This window comes from Rhinatrema bivittatum, chromosome 7 (genome assembly GCF_901001135.1).
Source record: "Rhinatrema bivittatum chromosome 7, aRhiBiv1.1, whole genome shotgun sequence".
Lineage (NCBI taxonomy): Eukaryota > Metazoa > Chordata > Amphibia > Gymnophiona > Rhinatrematidae > Rhinatrema > Rhinatrema bivittatum.
Window position 1 is genome coordinate 278,735,719 of NC_042621.1, and position 20,639 is coordinate 278,756,357.

At 46.2% G+C, this 20,639-nt stretch overlaps 1 protein-coding gene across 2 annotated transcripts in view; it reads right to left on the reverse strand.

Annotated features, from left to right (window-relative positions):
• Window positions 1–20,639, reverse strand: part of COL17A1 (collagen type XVII alpha 1 chain) — a 135,257-nt gene that overhangs the window by 84,702 nt on the left and 29,916 nt on the right. The window contains exons 6-16 of one of the 2 annotated variants that reach the window (XM_029610329.1): window positions 18,982–19,029; window positions 17,965–18,000; window positions 15,893–15,940; window positions 13,885–14,028; window positions 11,972–12,121; window positions 11,128–11,199; window positions 10,323–10,397; window positions 8,757–8,831; window positions 7,693–7,851; window positions 503–586; window positions 331–369 (exon numbers count right to left, since the gene is read on the reverse strand). In XM_029610329.1, coding sequence (XP_029466189.1) covers window positions 331–369; window positions 503–586; window positions 7,693–7,851; window positions 8,757–8,831; window positions 10,323–10,397; window positions 11,128–11,199; window positions 11,972–12,121; window positions 13,885–14,028; window positions 15,893–15,940; window positions 17,965–18,000; window positions 18,982–19,029 — 930 coding nt within the window. Of the gene's footprint in view, window positions 1–330; window positions 370–502; window positions 587–7,692; window positions 7,852–8,756; window positions 8,832–10,322; window positions 10,398–11,127; window positions 11,200–11,971; window positions 12,125–13,884; window positions 14,029–15,892; window positions 15,941–17,964; window positions 18,001–18,981; window positions 19,030–20,639 lie in introns of both variants that reach the window. The other variant, XM_029610328.1, reaches the window with a different exon arrangement.

A 20,639-nucleotide genomic window follows, 5' to 3' on the forward strand; every position in this document is an offset into this window, starting at 1 on the left:
AGGGATTTCCACCATCCTACCAATCCGTATCTCATGTCTTAATATAATACAGAAATGCAGATGTGTTGCGTGCCCCTTGCTAATTGATCTTGCAATGCATGTAACAAACCTACCCCTCTTTAGGAAAATGCAAGATGTGCTCTGTTTTCTGACAGCAGATGGCAATGTCTGGGATGTGCACGCTCTTCCTGATAGACTCTGTTACTGATCCCAGAGCAACGGTACACTACACTTCTCAACCAAGTCTTATTTTGCAACATATTTCCTTAGGATTTTCACAAGAAAGTTAGTTGACTGCCCTTCTAGAAACGAGTGGAAGAACTCACTCACCTGCATAGGTGGCTTTGTCCTTTGTGAATTTTAAACCTCCTGGTAATGAAAAAAAAATGGCAGATTGTAATTAGGTTTTTCAAAATTATATTCTCCAGGCTACAATAAGGAAATGAGATGCTGAACTTTAATTATTTTATTCCTTCTGGCATACAATATAATGTGTCCTCACCGTTTGACTCCGCTTTCACATAACTGTCTGCGTTGCTGACGACTATCTGCTTGTCTTTCTTGAGTGCCTCTTCACTCAGCGAACCTGGGAGAGGATACAGTATACACAAAAAGATGCAAAACTGGTACTTTTATGATTTTTTTTCAAGCTTTATAGGCTATATCCAGAGAGGCCTTCCTCTGCTGATACAAGTTCATTAATGGAACAAAGTCAGCATGGCTTTACCCAAGGCAAGTCTTGCCTCACAAATCTGCTTCACTTTTTTGAAGGAGTTAATAAACATGTGGATAAAGGTGAACCAGTAGATGTAGTGTACTTGGATTTTCAGAAGGCATTTGACAAAATTCCTCATGAGAGGCTTCTAGGAAAAAGTAAAAAGTCATGGGATAGGTGGCGATGTCCTTTCGTGGATTAGAAACTGGTTAGGGGATAGGAAACAGAGTGTAGGCTTAAATGGACAATTTTCTCAGTGGAGGGGAGTGGGCAGTGGAGTGCCTGAGGGATCTGTACTGGGACCCGTGCTTTTCAATATATTTATAAATGATCTGGAAAGGAATACGACAAGTGAAGTAATCAAATTTGCAGATGATACAAAATTATTCAGAGTAGTTAAATCACAAGCAGATTGTGATAAATTGCAGGAAGACCTTGTGAGACTGGAAAATTGGGCATCAAAATGGCAGATGAAATTTAATGTGCATATAGGGAAAAATAACCCATGCTATAATTACATGATGTTAGGTTCCATATTAGGAGCTTCCACCCAAGAAAGAGATCTAGGTGTCATAGTGGATAACACTCTGAAATCGTCGGCTCAGTGTGCTGCGGCAGTGAAGAAAGCAAACAGAATGTTGGGAATTATTAGAAAGGGAATGGTGAATAAAATGGAAAATATCATAATGCCTCTGTATTGCTCCATGGTGAGACCGCATCATGAATACTGTGTACAATTCTGGTCGCCACATCTAAAAAAAGATATAGTTGCAATGGAGAAGGTACAGAGAAGGGCGACCAAAATGATAAAGGGAATGGAACAGCTCCCCTATGAGGAAAGACTAAAGAGGTTGGGATTGTTCACCTTGGAGAAGAGACGGCTGAGGGGGGATATGATAGAGGTGTTTAAATTCATGAGAGATCGGTAAAAAAGGAGAACTTTATTCACACATTGGATCGGCCTCCAGTTTGTTTTTTGGGATCTAAATTCATGAGCAGTCTAGAACAGGTAAATGTGAATTGGTTATTTAATCTTTCGGATAATAGGACTAGGGGGCACTCCATGAACATTTAAAACTAATCGGAGAAAGTTTTTTTTTCACTCAGCGCACAATTAAACTCTGGAATTTGTTGCCAGGGGATCTGGTTAGTGCAGTTAGTGTAGCTGGGTTTAAAAAGGATTTGGATAAATTCTTGCAGGAGAAGTCGATTACCTGCTATTAATCAAGTTGACTTAGAAAATAGCCACTGCTATTACTAGCATCAGTTGCATGGGATAGACTTAGTTTTTGGGTACTTGCCAGGTACTTGTAGCCTGGATTGGCCACTGTTGGAAACAGGATGCTGGGCTTGATGGACCCTTGGTCTGACCCAGTATGGCATGTTCTTAATTTCTTAATCATCTTGCATTTGATCACATGCATTGATGCTTAGCTTGGGCACATCAAATGTTTTTAATGGCACTATATTTGTTGAGATTCCCCCATAAGAAAGTGAAGAAACCAATAAGATCTTGTGAATCAGTGCTACATGAAATTAACTCTTGGGGTCAGTCCAATGGCTCAGTGACAATGCTGTGCTTGTTGCCTGGATAGGCCTTTGCTTCCCAGGCCGGCTGTGGTTGGGGATGCCATGGAGGCAGTGTCTACAAGCCCCAGGAGAAGGGAATCCAGTCCTTGCTTGAAGGCGACATCTAGTGGCTGGATTTAGGGCCCATGATTGCAGGGCTGCGGAGGGAAACCTGGTGCCTGGCCCCTGGCTGTGGGCGGTTGCTGCAATGACAAGGGGTTAGGAGGAAAGGGAAATAAAAAAAATAGGGGAAAAAAATCTACAGGTAGCTGGAAATAAAGGTTGAAGGTGCCAGAGCTCAGTAGAGGCTGGTTCCAAGTGACCTGGAAGCCCGCAGGAACAGGATGAAACGGTCGGGTTAAAAAAATGAAAAAGACATTTAAAAAAAAAAAAAAGAAAGTAAATCTGACAGTTTTTATTTGTGTTTTGTTGGTTACTGTGGTAAGTGTCAAAAGAATAAGAAATGGAATCCTTTATTTTATTAATCATTTCTTTTTCTTTTCCCCCACCTAGCAGCGTCCCCCTACTTCCTGTTCAGTTAGAATTAGCCCTTATTGGACTCACGGTGCCCTGATACCTGCTCTTTGCCCCAGTTTCACCCCCCCCCCCCCCCCTCCCATCTATCCCGGTTGCCGCAGGGACACTCCTCTGCCTGAGGAGCACGGCTGTAGGTTCCTTTCTGGGGTCTGGCACAGGGGCCCTCCTCAGCCAGCCGGCGGGTATCGCTGATGTGCCCTCTCGCTTGGGGAGCTGTGAACGCTGCCACCACTGTGCCCCAGCCCCAGCTAGCCCAGGGAACAGGTGCCAGGCCTGAGAATCAGAGCCAGGTATGCAGTGCCATTGAGACCCTGGGTTGGATCGTAGTTAGTAATAATAATAATTATTATTATTATTACTTTTATTTTATATTTCTTGTGGGTTCGTGGCACCAGTTTCGTTTGCTAAGATTGGAACTGTCTTGCGTAAAGCAGATTAAATTTCCCCTACTAGGTGTTATGCTCAGACTTTCAGATACTTGAAAGGTTTTAATGATCCAAAGACAACGACAAACCTGTTCCGTAGGAAAAAAATCAGCAGAACCAGGGGTCACGATTTGAAGCTCCAGGGAGGAAGATTCAGAACCAATGTCAGGAAGTATTTCTTCACGGAGAGGGTGGTGGACGCCTGGAATGCCCTTCCGGAGGATGTGGTGAAGACCAGAACTGTGAAGGACTTCAAAGGGGCGTGGGACAAACACTGTGGATCCATAAAGTTAAGAGGCCGCCAATGAAGAGTGGGTGACTCGCCAGAATGACGGCTACTGCCTGGAGACAATACCCTTATTCAATAAACATACACATGCTTACTGTGACTCCAACATCGCTCTAAGCTTCAACAGCAAGAGGAAATGTGGAAAAATGGATTTACACTCACAAAGAGGGGAGTAGCTGGCTTGTTACGGCGGTTACTACCCCAAACCAAATAAGCCTGATGCTTCACCTTCAATGCATATACAGCATAGTTCTCTGCTTCAACGGCAGGGGAGAAGAAAAAAGGGTTCGCACTCACAAAGTGGGGAGTAGCTGGCTTGTTACGGCGGTTACTACCCCAAACCAAATGTGTCTAATACTTCACTTTCGATGCATATCCAGCACGGCTCTCTGCTTCAACGGCATGGGAGAAGACTGATACATCACGCATTTCCAGCATAGCTCCCTGCTTCAACAGCAGGGGAGAAGAAAAACAACCAATAAGGACTGTATAACATAGTCTGGGTAAAACAAATAAGCATGGGTGTAGCTTGCTTATTGCGGCGGTTACTACCCCTACTACCCCTAACTAATCAAGCTAGATATTTCAATGGTGGGGGTGGAAGGGAAATAGAACCAAGAGCTAAGTGAAACAGATAAGTATGAGAGAAAAAAATGTGTGAAGCTTGCTGGGCAGACTGGATGGGCCGTTTGGTCTTCTTCTGCCGTCATTTCTATGTTTCTATGTTTCTATGGTTGTGAACCCTTGGGCCGACGGGAGGATGGAATACCTTAGGAAGTGGAACCGTAGGTTCTCCCGTTGGGTGGCGAGGCAGGACAGAAGATGCGACCAGCTGACCCTCGGCACTGGAGACTGAGGCGACTGTGGAGGCAGACGAAGAGTCGTGATCTCAAGAAGAGGAACGGAGTCTTTGCCACTGGAAGTCCGCGGTCCCCCCAGGAGGAGCCCGTAGGGACCAGGGCCGCTGGGACTTAGGTGGACCTTTGAGAGGTCAAGGAGTCGAGAGTTCGGTGCAAGGGCCAACTGGAGCTTCATCCCTGGAAGCCCGCGGTCCCCCCGGGAGGAGCCCATAGGGACCCAGGCTGCTGGGACTTAGGTGGGCCCTTGGAGACGATGGTCCAGAAGATGTCCGAGGTCAAGTGTCAGAGGGTCGTCGCTTACCAGTCCAAGGTCTTACACCAAGGGGTCGCCGCTTGCCAGTCCGAAGTCACACACCAGGAATCACCGCTTGCCAATCCAAAGTCAGGAACCAGGAACACCAAGACGAGACAGGAACAAGGATCTGAAGTACAAGAACTCACCAAAGCAAGCAGACCTGACTATGTGGGACGTTGCCAAGTCGAGGAATGGGCAGAGGAAGCTTCCCTATATACTTCCTCTACTCAGGCCCATTAGAAACAGCTGTGAGTAGTTAAGGGGCCTGGCCCCTTTAAATCTAAGGATGAGGTGCGGCCTCGCGCCTAAAGATGGCGGCGGCCATCTTGGATTTCCTCCGCGGAGGAAACACTGCAAGACGCCGTGAGGGAGGAGCAGGGATGGCTCCCCACCCGGCGGCCAAACCAGGGACCAGCGCCGAAGCGACAGGCACCGGCTCGGAGGCTATTCTAGGAGTTGCCGCGGCGGGTCGCCGCTGTAGGGGAGGTACGGCTGCGGAACACAACACTAGGGTAGCACACTGCTTTGAACCTTTATCATTGTTTACCTTAGCCAAGAGATAGGCCAAAGCTAAAATGAGAAAATGGAAGAAAAAATGAAAAAAAAAAAGGAGAGAGAGAAGGAAACCAGGAGGACATTTTGCACAAAACCTCCAGAAGGAATACTTGATAGAGAGCAAGCAGACTCCTCCCCATCTCGTGAAGCCCTTTCATGAATCTGGGAGCACAATAATGAAAGTTGTCTTTCAGAATTTCTCAATGAAGATTAGTGGTCAGAGAGTGCAACCCCATAATTTGTGGCTCAGTTTACTTTCAGAATTACTTCTGGTGTGGCTTACAGGAAGCCTTTTAATCTTCCTGTGGTCTTAGATTTAAGGCAAGAAGACCAGCCCTGTAGCACAGCGGCAAGGGCTATGCGCTGCCATGCGAAGGACCTGGGGTCCGAGTTCCAGTCCAGGTTTCTGCTCCCTGGGCAGAAACAGCGTTCGCAGCCACTGAGGGTGGCAGAGGGGACGTCTCACCCATTGCTCAGTGGTGACACCTAGTGGCCAACGTTAGTTGGATTCCAGAGGGCGCTGACATCGGTGGTGCCTGGCTGAGGAATGGAGGATATAAAAATAGGGAGGGGTGGGGAGGATACCCCAGGAGGTTTTAAATGAAGGATCACAGTGCCTTAGCTCAATAGAAGCTGCCTCTGACTGAGCTAAAAACCCAAAGAAGAAGAAGGAAGAAGCTGCTGGGCTAAGAAACCCCCAGCCCCACCCCTCACCCCCCAAAAATTCAGCCAAAAACGTGCAAAAAGCTCACGGGAATTTCTTACGTTTCTGCCTTGCAGCAAGTTTATTACATGAATCTAAACTTGCGCTATTTCAAATTGCTCAAAGGAGACTATTTTAGCATTTCTAATTTCCTAATGAAAAATCATTTTAAGGAGCAGGCTTTCTAACGGGAAATAAATTAAAAGAGCCAACAATGCCATGAAATGTAAGCTCTGGCCAGACAAAATGGTTCTTTTTTTTGTTTTGTTGTTGTTGTTTTGCATTATTTAACTAATTGCTTTCATAATGAAGGCCTGCGAGATGCTTTTGGTAATTTTTTTTTTGCTGCTTGCGCAGTGGTTAAACCTGGCCCATTGATATCTGGAAAGCAACCCAGCTCTTTGTCTTGTAAGTGGCCGTGAATTCTCACCGCACCGCAGCAATCTGAGGGGGTGGGGTCCCAGCTCGTGGGAAGTGTCTTGGGCCGAAGAGCAGGACAATAGACCTTTCACCTTAGGTGCAGGGATCCTTTTATTTGTAGTAGCAGCTTCAAATCGAAATGCAATACGCCCGACACAACGCGTGGCTTTCCAAAGGTTCGAGCAGCACGATCATTTGAAAGTCGCGTGGTGCCCGTAGGCGTCTCCTGTTCCGGGGGGGGAGAGGGAGAGCAAGGTTGGAGGGGGGAGAGAAGGACTGAAACGAAGGCGACACTGCTGCAATTTCTTCACCCCTGAAGCAGGAGCCGAAACACGACGTTGTGTTGGGTGTTCTCAGGGTGGCCTTCCGCCCGCTGTTCTTCAACTGGGTGCCATTCGAGGAAAGGGGAGTAACTTTCTCATTTTCTATGTGCGTATTGGAAACATTTTTAAAAAGTGAATTTCTGGTGTGTTCCAATGATTACACCTGACCCATTGACAACGCTACAGTGAAAGCTTGCGTGGGTGTTATGAAGGCCCATTGTCACCCTACCAGCCATGGGGCGGATTTTAAAAGGGTTACGCACGTAATATACACGCAGAACCCTTTTAAAACCCTCCTGCGCGCGCCGAGCCTATTTTGCACAGGCTCGGCGATGCGCGTATTTCCCGGGGCTTGAAAAAATGGGCGGGGAGTGGGCAGGCCAGGGGCGGGGCGGGACAGAGGCCTCCAGCACAGCGGTCGTGCTGGCACACGCAACCTATGCCTGCCCAGAGGCAGGCGTAAATAAAGAATTAAAGGTAGGGGGGATTTAGGTAGGGCGGGGGAGGGGGGGGGGAGGCGGAAGGAAATTTCCTTCCGAGGCCGCTCCAATTTCGGAGCTGCCTCAGAGGGAACAGGGAAAGCCATCGGGGCTCCCCTAGGGCTCGGCGCACGCAAGGTGCACAAGTGTGCACTCCCTTGCTCGCGCCGACCCCGGATTTTATAGAATGCGCGCGGCTGCGCACGCATGTTATAAAATTGGGCGTAGATTTGTGCGCGCCAGGTTGCGCGCACAAATCTACGCCCGTGCCTAGATTCGAAAATCTGGCCCCATGTCTTTCACACTATACATTAGTTTGTATGCTGGAAACCTGTGGATTTTGGCCCTGTTTACAGTTTTGCGCTCACTTTTTTTGACTCTGGTTTTTTTTTTTTGGTGCATATTTTCCGTCGCCTGTTCATGCACTGTAATTGTCGTTCGTTGTCATTCTCGTTCGTTAATAGTGGCACAGCTGCCCTAAGTCCCTTTCCTGCTGGCTGGCATGGTGCCCGTGGAACCTACTGCTGATTCCTGTGGTGGAGGCGGTGAAGACCTTCCCACTGTCCTTGGACATGATCAGCAGCTCCGACTCCTTCTTCGGGGGGGCGTTCTCCTTCTCCAGCAGCAGGAACTTGTAGTCTTTGCTCAGGATATCATCGCTGCGAGCGTTCCCGGTGTTAACTGGAAAAAAAAAAAAAGACCAAAGTGAGCAGCTCTGGCGAGGAAAAGCTCGGACAGTGAGTTCAATACTCACCGAAGAGCATCTCAGCCACACATGCATGCGTGTCGCCCGAGCACCAGCGCTAACAGCCTAGGAAGGCGTGTGGTCAGTAGGAGAACAACGCAAGCCACCTACGCATGGCAAAACACAGGTACAGTACAGGCTCAAAAGCCCATGCACCAGACCAGTAGCCACGCTGCACAGGACCACGGAAAAAGTCTGTACCAAGTCCAGTTTATGGCGATATTATTATCGCTTTTTGAGTGTTTGATTCTATGATTACTTAGCACAATAGCTGTCAGAAGCCAGTTATTAAGGCAGCTGGACCTTCATGTTCTAACCGGACATTGTGAGCTGGGTGTAGTGGTTTGCAGTTTGAAATTGGTTAAGATCTTTTTTCATAGCCCCTGCTGCGATAATCATTGGTTTTAAACCAGGACTCTCCCGTGCTTTTTGTTGTTATCTACACATTTCTTGCATTAAAAGTATCTCCCCCTCCCACCACCTTCCTCGGATTTTTGGGACCCCCTCGTGTGTGTGCGTTTTACACTCCGGTCATGTGGCATCCTCTGAATTCCAGACACTCAGCGGGAAAGCGAGTTAAGTACAATTATTCCAGCTGGAGGGTAGCCAGAAAGGATGCTAGCCGGACTGGATAACAGAACGGAAATATCTAAACCCAGCAGATGACTGGAGGGTAATTGCACAGCTGTTCTGCACACTGCACTGCCTACAGCCTGAGGAAACGGGAAGCTATCATTTAGCAAACTTTAAAGGAGCTGCAAAGCGTGCGCCTGCCGCTGATCCATCCTTATAAAAAGCATGAGGTGACACGGCCCCTTCTGAGCGTGTCTGGAGAACTCACCTGCTGACGTGGACACTGTGCTAAGGACCCCTGTGCCCTGGGCGCTCTGAGGGACATTTTTCTTAATGCCGTAGGCTGCAATAGAAAATTGAGAGTGGGGTGATATTTCATTGTTTGGCGTAACTCGAGTCGCTAATGCTTGAACTGTTGATAAAAGCAATAACCAGAACAATTTAGCATAGCTGCTTATTGAGCTTTCACCATTTTATTTTGATAAAAAGATACAAACAGGAACTTTATTAGACTGTATAGTCACATTTTACACTTAATTGTTCAATTAAAAAGGATAGTATTTTATAGGCATACTTGGTAGGATTGTGGTGCTGGGGACCATGATGGGGACTATAATTTGATGTTAATTTATTTGTTTCTTATTGAATGAATAATGAACTCTGCACTCGTCTCTAGACAGCGGTGTGTTTATGGACTACAACATGCTGCTCTGAGTGATGCAGATTGAAAAAAAATCACTAGCAAATACCGCAAAAATAGATTTGCCAGGTATCAGGAAGCCCCCCCTGACAGGAGTCACAGCTCTTCAATGAAGCACAACATGGGGTTTGTTTATGACACGGAACAGAGCAGCAAAAAGAGCCAGCTGCACAGTAAAATGCAATCATAAAACATAAATCAGGATTTGTGCTGAAATGCACTTCGCTTATCTCTGCTGGGACATGGCCGTGAAATAATGCAGCGACTTACCGCCGAGGCTACTATTAAAGCCAACAATGGAAGCCGACTCGTGACGGAATCTAAAAGCAGCAATAATCCTTTCAAAATGGCTGGAAAACACCAAAAGTGGGCACCTTATGGTGCACAAAGGATCCGGTAACGCAGCAGCGCAGCGTTACCGGATCCACTTGTCTTCCCCTCTGCCACTTTGGGTAGATGAGCAGAGAAATTGTCAAGCGTAAACCAAGGCCAGCTCCGCTCCTCACGTCTTGTACCAAACCTTTCAACCTTATTTCATTCACTGCCCTCCATCATATCTTTCCCAACTCAACCACTGGCCCGACCTATGCCACCTACGCTGGGGGGACCACTTCAGGCATCCACTACCTCCCCTCCGTCTTCCAACCAGCAAAGGACTTCCTTCTAACACTTCCTCCCAGTCTAACGTATATTTCCAGGCAGCAGTTATGATCAATGTTATACATGGTTTGAGGGTGATCGCGGTCCATGAATCGGAACGGCCAGTGGTTCTGTGATTTCACCATAGTCTGAAGATGTTAACAGTTTGCCTTATATTTTTGTATGATTTATGACTTCACATCATCAGCTCCCATTATCACTTTGTTTATTCTCACTGCTCCCATCTGGTACCTCTTGCTAACATTTTTAATTACATTTTTCCCATTTTTTAAAGCTAAGATTTCATCTGCTTTGTATTCCCACATAGCCAAAACCTTTTGGGACAAATGTTTCACATTTAGAAGTTTCAGAAGGGCTGGTCGTTTACATTTTTCATAGCGGGCCTGGTGCCACCTGGTTGTGAGGGTTCGCAACCCTAACTCCAGACGACTGAGCCTGCACGGTTCCGGGGTTAGTAGCGATCGTGTTACTGACCTGCCGTTGAAGCTGTGACCGCGCTGCTGCTGATGAGACCAGAGCTTGGAGCTAGGTTGTTCTGAACGCCGAATACTGCAATATAAGATTTTCAGAGCGTAAAAATGGACCTAGAGAAGAAGGCCTGCCCTGCATGGCTACTTAAACATGAATTGTACACTCACAATGCTTACAATGGGATTGTACTTAGTTACTGCTACCCAGCCTGATTAATCTTAGCTGCGAGCATGCTAAACATTACGTTTTCTGGTCTAGCTCACTTTCCTTCAGCCCAGTCATTAGTTACCCCAGTCTCACTCTCTGCCATTTATGGCAGCGATAGGTTGAAGCAAAGGTGCCATGGGGCATCATTTGTGGCTACCAGGATGTTTTATTTGCACCCTGTTAGCATCCATCTTTCTCAACGTATTGACAGCAACATCGCAGTGCAGCAACAGTTCTTTGCTGGGTGCTGCGGAGCATCCAAACCCAGTACACATACACCCTGAATCTCCCCTGAGGGACTGTCAATGCCTGCTATGCAGCATCTCCAGCCCTGGGTGGGTGGCAGCCTGGTCTGCCAATCAAATCCAAGCTTCCCTACATAGCAGCGAGCGGCATTGTCGCTGGACCATCCGGTCAACCTGCAGAAATGTAACTCTCTCACATCAAAACAAACTCGCCCACTGGGCTTTTTTTTTCCCCCCTTTGAAATTGCGTAAGTTGCAAACCTCAGCCATTTCCGGCTAACTAAATACTCAGAATCTACGAGCCAAAGATTTCACAGCACTACGAATAGACATGGCGAAGGAGTGCAGAACCCAACCTGAGGAGGATGTGGTGAGCCCTGAGGTCAGCGCGGGGGAGCTGGGAGCCAGATTATTCGGGATGCCAAACACTGCAGGGGGAGAAATAGGGAAGAATACCAGATCTATGCGTTGCATAAGAAATGCTATTACATTTAGGCATTTAGCTTAAAGCTCATCATTAGACTGAAGAGTACTGGTGCCACGGGTTCCTTGGAAATTCACGTACTTGCTAGAAACATGCAATCATACTTTCCCTAGCTCCATGTGCTAAACAACTCTCTCTTAAGTAGCTCTGTCTATAATTAAGCTCATAATGAGAAAGGATGAAACTGGGATGCAATAGGAGTCTGAAAAAGTAGCCTGACAGTGAATACTCCTGTATAGTACACGGCGTCTCAGTGACATTGACTGAAATAAAAGGTTAGCAAATAAAAAACAAACAGAAAAATATAGGGTGATACCTTTTTATTGGACTAAATAGTCCGATAAAAGGTATTACCTGAAATATTTCTAGGTTTTCTCTTTGTTAATCCTTATTTCCGTGTATTCAAGTGGACCAACATGGCAGCCACACTTAGCTTGTATCAATGACGTCTGTAATCTTGGGAAAGAGATTCAGGCCAGAGATGTTGTCAACCAGCCAAGGAAGTACAGTTGCAAGAAGTTCATAAATAGGACAGCCCTCAGTAAACAAAAATATTCCATCCAGCGTGGACACTGGAAAAAAGCTGAAGCTGCTTTGACGTGCCATCGTTTTGTCTGTTCTCTGTTGCATCGCCGAGGTGACCCAATCCCCCCCTTCCCCAAAAAGGAGACCCGAGCTGGACTGCAGTCGCCGAGGCGCGGGTGCAGACACCCTACCTGAACCCGTTGACTGGGCATTCGCGTTCAGAGAGGAGGTGTGGATCATGTTGTTGTGCTGGCCCCCGAGGGACGATCCTGCAGGCAGGGTGGAGGTCCACATGTAGGATGGAAGTGCAGCATCCAGGATGGTTGTATCATAGGTCCCAGCTGCTGAATTAAACGGCAGAAAGATTATGGCGATCTGGAGCTCCCGACTCCCGCGTCAGGGCCTAACGTTTCGGCAGTGCGTGTGTGTGCGCGCAGATTTACACGAATGCTTTCAAGCACATACAAACCCTTCCCCCCCCCCCGGATTTTCAAACACAAGGCGCGTGCACAAGCCGACTGTGTAACCTGGGTCGATATGCATTTTACAGGTGAATTTTCAAAAGTCGCAAGCGTAAAAAGTAAGTGGCACTTCTGCATGCAAAATAGCATCTACGCAATTATATGCTATTTTAACAATCTTCACATGCGCACGTAAATCGGCGCCCATGTAAACAGGAGAGGGCCAGGGCATTTCAGGGAGAGGCCAACATTTATGCCAGAACGTTGCAGCTTTATACCACGTAATGTGGCGCCGTGCTCATGCTCAACAGCGGGAATAAGCGATCATAAACATCTTAAAAGTGAAAAAAATGATTGGGGGTAAGGGGTCTGAGTGAAATGGGGAGGGGAGGAGACGTCAGGCTGAAGAGCCAGGAGGGTCTTCACGAGCAGCAGACGGACTGGGTGAACTGGTAGACTAACTGGTAAAACTGGTTATTTCATTGCACGTTAGAAAATCCTTTGACTTACGTATGTAAACCTGATTTATGGGGCGGGGGGCGGGGTAAATGTGTCTAAATAATGTGAGTAAAAGCTACTCACGTATCTCTTTAAAGTGTGAAGTGCAAATAGGCGGGTATATCATTATCTGGCTAAATTCCTACTTCTCCAGCAAAGTAGCTGCACTTCTCTGGCTATGTTCTGATTTATCCGGCTAAGTAGTAGCGAGCGCTACTTAGCCGGTGCTAAGTCCATCTAAGTAGCACTTCTCAGTCTTATGTAGCTAAGTGCCGCCCCTAGTGATCGGATAAGTCCAAACTTGCCTGGCTCGTGGTTTTTACTTATGCGAGCATGTTGTTTGTGCACATAGGTACTTGTTTTTTTTTTATAACTTGCGCATGTCGTTTGCACACAGGCTATAAACTACTGGAGCAACTTTGCACATGCCCATATTCATGTATATACGGGCACCCACGAGCAATTTTGAAAAGTTATCCTTTTAGCATAAACTGTATACAGGTAAAGTTACGCCTTTCAATAAATAGGGCAAAGATACATACATAAGGAGTATGATGATTCAAACAGGGTGATAAAAAAATGAAGCTTTCAGGGACAGGGAAAATAGAATTATGATGTCTGTGATGGGATGTGCAGGGAAAAAAATGTTTTGTTTTTCATTTTGTTTAATTCCATTTAGCTTGTGCTAAAATGGCTTTTGTGCATGCTAAAAAAAAAAACAACATTCGGTGTGCGCTACCATTCCAGTTTGCACTAAACAAAATGGAAAACTAAAGGTCTGTTAATCCATGCACCATCAGCGGGTGCGTAAGTGCCGTCTTCATAACAAGCTTGTTCAAAAGGTGACCAGGAACCCTTCTAGAATTTTGCATTGTGATTCAGCAGAATGAAGAACAGACTGTAATAGATGGGTCCATTGTTTGTATAACAACAGTAAATCTCTAATCAATCATTAGCACAGGAAGGTGTTTCGGTTGGCGGAACACGTGCTTAGGATCGCTGGACGTCTACAGGCTTGTTCTTGCTGTAATTCAGTGAGTGGCAGGCATTGCCCCTTATCTACCGGCAGGCGCTCAAGAAGAGACGAGGCAACGTAGAGTAAGACTTTGGATGCTGGCCGCACGGCCCCCGGTTCCCAGTAGTACCTGACTGGGAGCTCTCCGTTATCGTCTTGGTTTCCACGATGGCTTTCTTGGGGATGGGGAGTGTGTTCGAGGGGGATCGAGTGGGGCTGAGGCTGGAAGACCGGCCTCCCTTCAGTAAACGCTTCACATCGTCGAGTTCTGTCCCTGGGGGAGAAAAGCAAAAGCATTCGTGTCAGGGCAGGACTCCTCCAGCTTTATTCAGATTCAGTGATACTAAATACCGTCTTTATGTCTTGGGAATACAGCGAGGCTAAATACTGTCTTTATGTAATCTACTCTTTCATTGTGTGGTTCTTTTCAGATCTAACAAATGAATGGCTGAAGCTCCGTAGCTCAGATGTTCATGCTTATAAATAGTGCCTCACACCCTGCTGGCATGTGAACTATTGAATTTAAAATAGCACATATATTAGATTAGAATGGTTTTTTTGTTTTTGTTTTTTAATCTCTCTAAAATGGTCCCCAGCCTTTATTTTTTGGCCTAGGAGTAAAATCCTTTTCGTTTAACCCTTTGAATTAGTTTTTCTAACTTAAAAAATGTATTAGAATTATCAGAAAGAGTTTTGATCTTGCAGGCCCCCAAAGGCGGGAACTTATCAATGCTAACAATCCTAAGAGTTTTCATTAATTCAGAACATTCAAAAAAAACTGAAAGTCCACTATTGACAATCCTGTGCTCTTTTAGTTAATTGGCGAACAGAATAGCTTCTGTGGTTCTAGCAGAGGGTCCAACAAGCCTCAAGACATCCCAACAAAGGAAACTGTAAGAGCCTTGGGAAGAACGTGAAACCTTCCTGTCAAACAAACAAACATTCATTGTCACTAGTCATATATTTTTTTATTTGGTGGATTTTTAATGCTCTTAGAAGCAAGAAAGTGAGTGCACTGACTAGGACCAGCCAGGCTACTTCTTCTCCTCGTGTCCATCCCTTAAAAGCATCTCTCTTTCCACCGATAAGCACATTTCTGCACTCGTAAGTCGGCCTTGACAAGATCCTGCCCAGTGCAGGAGCCGTCCGCAAGCAATGGGTAGCTCAAAAGATGTTGCATGGTCTGTCTCTCGCCACGACTGCTGGTTTCAGGTCCGATAGGGCCAAGCAGAATGCCAAGAACGCCTTATTAGCAGCAAAGCGTCTGGTACAGCTTTATTCATGCAATTCTGTTCTCTGGCCTTTCTAGAGAATAAGCTTCCAACTGGCAAACAATTGACATCTCTTTTTTTCCCCCCCCTCTTAATTACCGGAATATGAAATTGTCATGGAAATTTGTAGGCCATGGGTGGTTGGCGGTATTGGTGGGTGACCATTTTGTGTACAGAGGAAATGAGACATCTTACTTTATTAAGTGACATACTGATATCATGAAACATGGAAGTCCATTCCATATCTGCTCCATCCTGTGCCAAGTATTATGTTGGCTTGTATGTACAGTAAAAAAAAAAAAAAGCACTTTGTGGCACAACCATTGTACATTTCCAGTGAAAATTCACGCACTTCTCTACAAGGCAAAGACAGCATAAGCCCCATGGCATCTCTAATTAGGAAGCCACCTACAGATGTTTTCAGCTGCTGCTTGGGGAATCTGTCAGAAGGGCTCTAAACCAGGGTTGCCCTTGCAGCCAAACCACTCGGGGGCTGAAGCTGCACCTACACAGTGAAGGTCATGAGTTTTTGAGAAATAATCTGCAGTACATCATCATCATCATCATCATCATCAATCCTCTTGAATCATTTTTTTTTTTTATTAACACCTGCAGGTAAAGCTCATCCTTTCATTTCTAGTAAAGGTGTTAATCTGTTTTATGGGCATTTAGTAGGTTGATGAATGAGCATCAATGCAGGGAGGTCACACACCCCGCCCCCACTCCCCCCTCTTCACAAACCCCCAGGGCAGATGCTAACTCCAGAGTCATCAATTAGGGAGTGACAATTAACCAAAGACATTAGGAGGAAGGACTCCCCCCGGCTATTCGGTTGACTTTAGAGATGGAAAGAGAGGGGATGCTTACATCTTCCGGAGGGAGAAGCACTCTGCAGCCGGGCTCTGATTTCACTCTCTGCACCAGGGGGACAAAAAAAAAATGCAGATGATTAATTCTTTGGTGACACCGATACTGACATCCTGTTCTGAATAATGGATGGAGCTCGGGGCCAGCGACTTCTGTTTTATTTCCTATTACGTCCCCTATCCGTTTGCTATCAGGCATCTGCTCCGCCGTGAATATGCTGCAGGCTTGGAGAAGATAATCAGCATGATGAGGGAGAGAGAGAGAGAGAGAGAGAGAGAGAGAGAGAGAGAGAGAGTGAAAGTTTAGTCTTCAGGTCGCCCGCCGAGGAAGTGAGATCCAAGTCTTTTAATTGCACCCCCAGGGTTATCACCTGTAAATCTGACAAGGCCGGGATTTGCTGCAAAGGTGCCAGATGCCCGGCTGAGCCATGGCAGGCTAGGGAGAGGAGGGCACCAGTCCACAGCTGCTTCTGGTGGACAGATTAGCAAGGTTAAGGAAAAGTCCTGCAGAGGGTCTGTGCCTCTGGCCTGTGCTGGGAGGCATAAAACAGCAATACCAGCAAGAGACTTTTGGAATATGGAATGGCCTGGTTTTGGGGGTTTTTTTTGGCTCTGTTTACTGTTTCTTTTCATCTTATTCCCAAAGGGTTTTTTTTTTCCTGCTTAATACATTTTTTTCTCTTCTCATATTTTTTCTTTTTTTGAGGGGGATGAAAAGCTGCCTATTGCCTTTGTGTGCAGAAGGCTCCCTCTCTCCAGGCCACTCGTCAGCTGCCTGTGCCTGCCTTTCTGCCTGGCACGTGGGCAGGGTGGCACCACCACCACCTGCCTCTCATAAGGATCAGCATTTACTTGGCAGCAAAGTGGTGGGCGAGGCTAAGGGGGGGGAAAAAAAAAAGCTTTTAAAACTTTTTAAAATAAATATTACTTCAGCAATGAAATAAAAATCTGAATGAGAAACTGGGGGAGGAGGGTTGGTGCTGGAGAGGGAAGGCTCTTAATGATTTTGTTTGTTTTAAGGGCCAATTGAATTAAGTCACAGGATATATGTATTTATAGATCTATACCTATAGGTACTGTATATGTGCTGGTGCTGCCGGGGGACGTCCTTTTCAGCATGAGGCTGGTGGGGGGGGGGGGGGTGTATGTATTGCAGCTGGGATGAAATCCCAGGGTAAGGAAAGGAAACTTGGCCGAGCCAGCTCACATTCCAGACCCTGGCCCCCCTGGCTGGGGCTGCCGGCGGCACTAATATCCCGTCTTGTGTAACCCTATTGTTCTTTTTTGCAATCCAGAATTACCTCTTCCCCCCCCCCCCCTCACTAGGAGAATTCTCTTGCAGAGGACCAAGGGGCCTGTAGCATCACGTCCCTGTGCCTTATTGCATTCGCACACGAGGGAGCGGTGCCCGCCGGGAGGGAAGGCTTCTTGGCTGCGGCGCAGAACAAACTCTACCCTTTGCTTTTAATGCCCGCCGGGCTTTTGAGTAATTCGCACCGGCGCATCTCCCTCAGAGGTTCACCTAATACAAAAGCAGAGGGGGGAAAAGGGGAGCATTTTGCCTTGATTAAAGCGGGCTTATTTTAAGGTTTGGTAGTCAATCTCGCACGGCTGAAAGATCCGATGGAGAGAAGCCCTGCCTTCCAGCTGAGACGCACGGTTCATGTTGGGTCTCAACAGAAAACCATTGACAGGAAGAAGGGAGACATCCATGGTGTAAGTATTGAGGGCCATGTACTGTGTGCTCTGCTTTATTTAATGGTTTTTTTTTCCCTTTTGGTTCTCTATCGTCTCAGCAGAGGCAATTTAGAAGGAAGCCTGGATGGGAAGGAGCACAGTGAGGTTTCCTGAGAACATGGGCTCTCCCAGAAGAAAGAATGCACGGCCAGGCCCAGCGTCCCATTCTCCGGAAGCCTGCCAGGCTGCTCCCTTTGAAAGTACTGAAAGCTGGGCCACGGTGCACCCATCTCCATAAAATGTACCATCTGCACCCCGCAGCCTAACATCTACGCCGTGTGCTTGGGAAGCGGGAGGCCAATCGCGCCCCCAACGTCACCCTGGCCCGTGGCTCACCTCTGCTCTGAGTCCGCCCCCTGGTGAAGGAAGATGCTGAGAAAGGAAATGAGAGAAGAGGCGCGTTAGAGTCTGCCAAAAACAACAAGCCTCGTGAATGTGAAGCACCTTTCAGTTCACTTAAATGCTTAGCCCATTCAGAAATTTAAAAAGCACTTTATTTCTTTACTCCCCACTAGGAAATGAATGCAATGCAGCACGAGTTTAGGTACGGAAAAGGACTCATGTTATTTCTCCATCACATGCATCAACAACGTCTTGTCTCTCTAAGGTGCCTTCTTGCTCTTCCTGTTATGATCTTCCAGAATCCCTTCCTTGCATAGTCAGCCTCTCTTACTGATCTAACCTCTCTGCCTTTCTTCCCTTTAATTCCCCTACTCTACTCTCTCGCTTCCATTCCTCCTCTCTCATCTGATGCCAGGCCCCCTCCCAGAGTCATTTCCTTAATTCCCCGTCTTCTGTCCAGTTCCAGTGTCCAAGCCTCTCTCCCCGCTATCAGTCTCATTCTCTTTATCTTTCTCCCTACTCTCTCTCTCACTGCTGAGATCTTTTTATTCCTAGGGTCTGTCTCTGTTCTCTTTCTGGTTCTCCTCATCTCTCTCTGATCTTCCTCAAGCACGATCTTTCCGCCCTAGGCCCAGCTTTTATGAGGTTAACAGCCTACATATAAGGAAGCAGGATGTGGCATTGCAACTGTTTATAATATGGGAACGCTTGGATTTTTAATCAGCTATCAATGAATCTAGCAGTCCAGCAACATACGTGAATCCTCTATATTATTATATATTATTATTATATTATATATCTATAACATGCAAAACATGCAGAAGTGGTTTCAGTGTGTAATTTTATCCTCTGGCAAGTCTTAATCTGGGATGCACATTCATTTCAGGAACCATTTTTTTTCTTTGGTTGTGGCCCAATGGTTATTACAGTAATTTGACTTATGGGATGAATGAGATAATCAGAAGAATCTGGTTACTCAAGTTAGAGATCAGAATTGTTACATAAACATACCAAATTCTTTTCTAGTGTATTCTGGAGAAGAATTTCCACTGGAACTTCCTAAAGAAGAAGAAGAAGAAAAAACAAAGAATTATGGCTTTGTCTTATAGTGCTGCTCTCTTGCATACCATGCTGTACTTGTCCCCATAGCAGATGCTTAATGAATCTGAAATGTTAGCAATCCTTTTTCCATGCTGACTTAGGGAATATCTCAGAACGTCTCCTGTTCTTTTGATCCAGTAGTTTCCTCCTGCGGCTTTGGGCTCCAAGGTCAATTGGAACTGGAGCTGGGAACTGGTGCCATGAGCCTTCGTTCGCAAGTACCCAGGGACTTATCCCCTCTTAGTTAACTTTAAGCCCAGCGATCACAACGAAAGTCATAGGCTGGGGGACATGCACCAGAGTTCCTTCCAGGGTCCTGCAACCATGGGACCTAAATTTGGCCACTAGGTGCCACCATTGCACAATTTACCGTGTTCCCTTCCTTCCTCAGGTTCTACGAACTCTGTCTCTGCAGCATCCCCCACCTCGGGCAACCCAGGGAGCAGAAGGCCTGAGCCTGGAATCAAAGCCAGGACCCACCAGGCTGGCCCAGAATGACTACTGATTCTCATTATTGTTATGACCTGGTAGGATATCCCAAGATCGGATCAATACAGTTAAGTTGAGACCAGACAGGCAAGATGTACCACGTCCTGCTTATCCTCAGATTTAGCACAATCATTGCTCAACCTGCTTTAACAAGGCAGCTGCAGGGTACCTTTCATGATTTTCAGGGAGGTGCCACATATACTACAGAACTCAGCTGCAAGAATACTAACTGGAAAAGGAAGAAGAGATCTCATCACCCAAACACTTGCAGATCTACACTGGCTCCCAATAGAACAAAGAGTCCAATTCAAAACACTATGCACAGTTCATAAACTAATAAACGACGAAAAGGCCGACTGGCTAAACACTGCCCTACGATTACATGTCCCTCAAAGAAATCTCAGATCAGCGAATAAAGCACTACTAACCATACCCTCAGTCAAAACAGCAAAATTGACCCAAGTTAGAGAGAGAGCGCTATCTTTGGCAGGACCGTTATTATGGAACACATTACCGCTTGAGCTTAGACTTATGAAAGAACTAAAACTCTTCAAAAAGAGCTTAAAAACTTGGCTATTCAAAAAAGCATTTCACAGTGAGGTCGCTGAATAACAACAAATTCCTACAGCTGAAAGCCACCTATAAAAAGCAGAATGTTACTTTTTTGTTTTAATCATAATTAAATTTTAAATTAAAACAGTTATCACATATGATTACCACAGTATCATATAAACTGTATCTCCAACACACTTCTCATTTAGAGTATATTATGAATTATGTAACCGTAAAATACTGGCACCCCATGGATAACTTAGAAAGCAAAGCAAACCTATTTTGTGCCTAAATGTAAACCGTTGTGATGGTGCATCACTAAACGACGGTATAGAAAGGTTTTTAAATAAATAAATAAATAAATATGTGAGACAGGCCCGTGAAATGAAACGTGAAACAATCAGAGTAATACACAGGGTCGACGGAAGCACTAGGCGAGCTAGGCCTGGGCCTAGAGTGCTGACTATTAGGGGGTCGTCACCGCTGCCGCTCGCGAGCCAATGAGGCAGGGTGAGGCACCCGCTTCA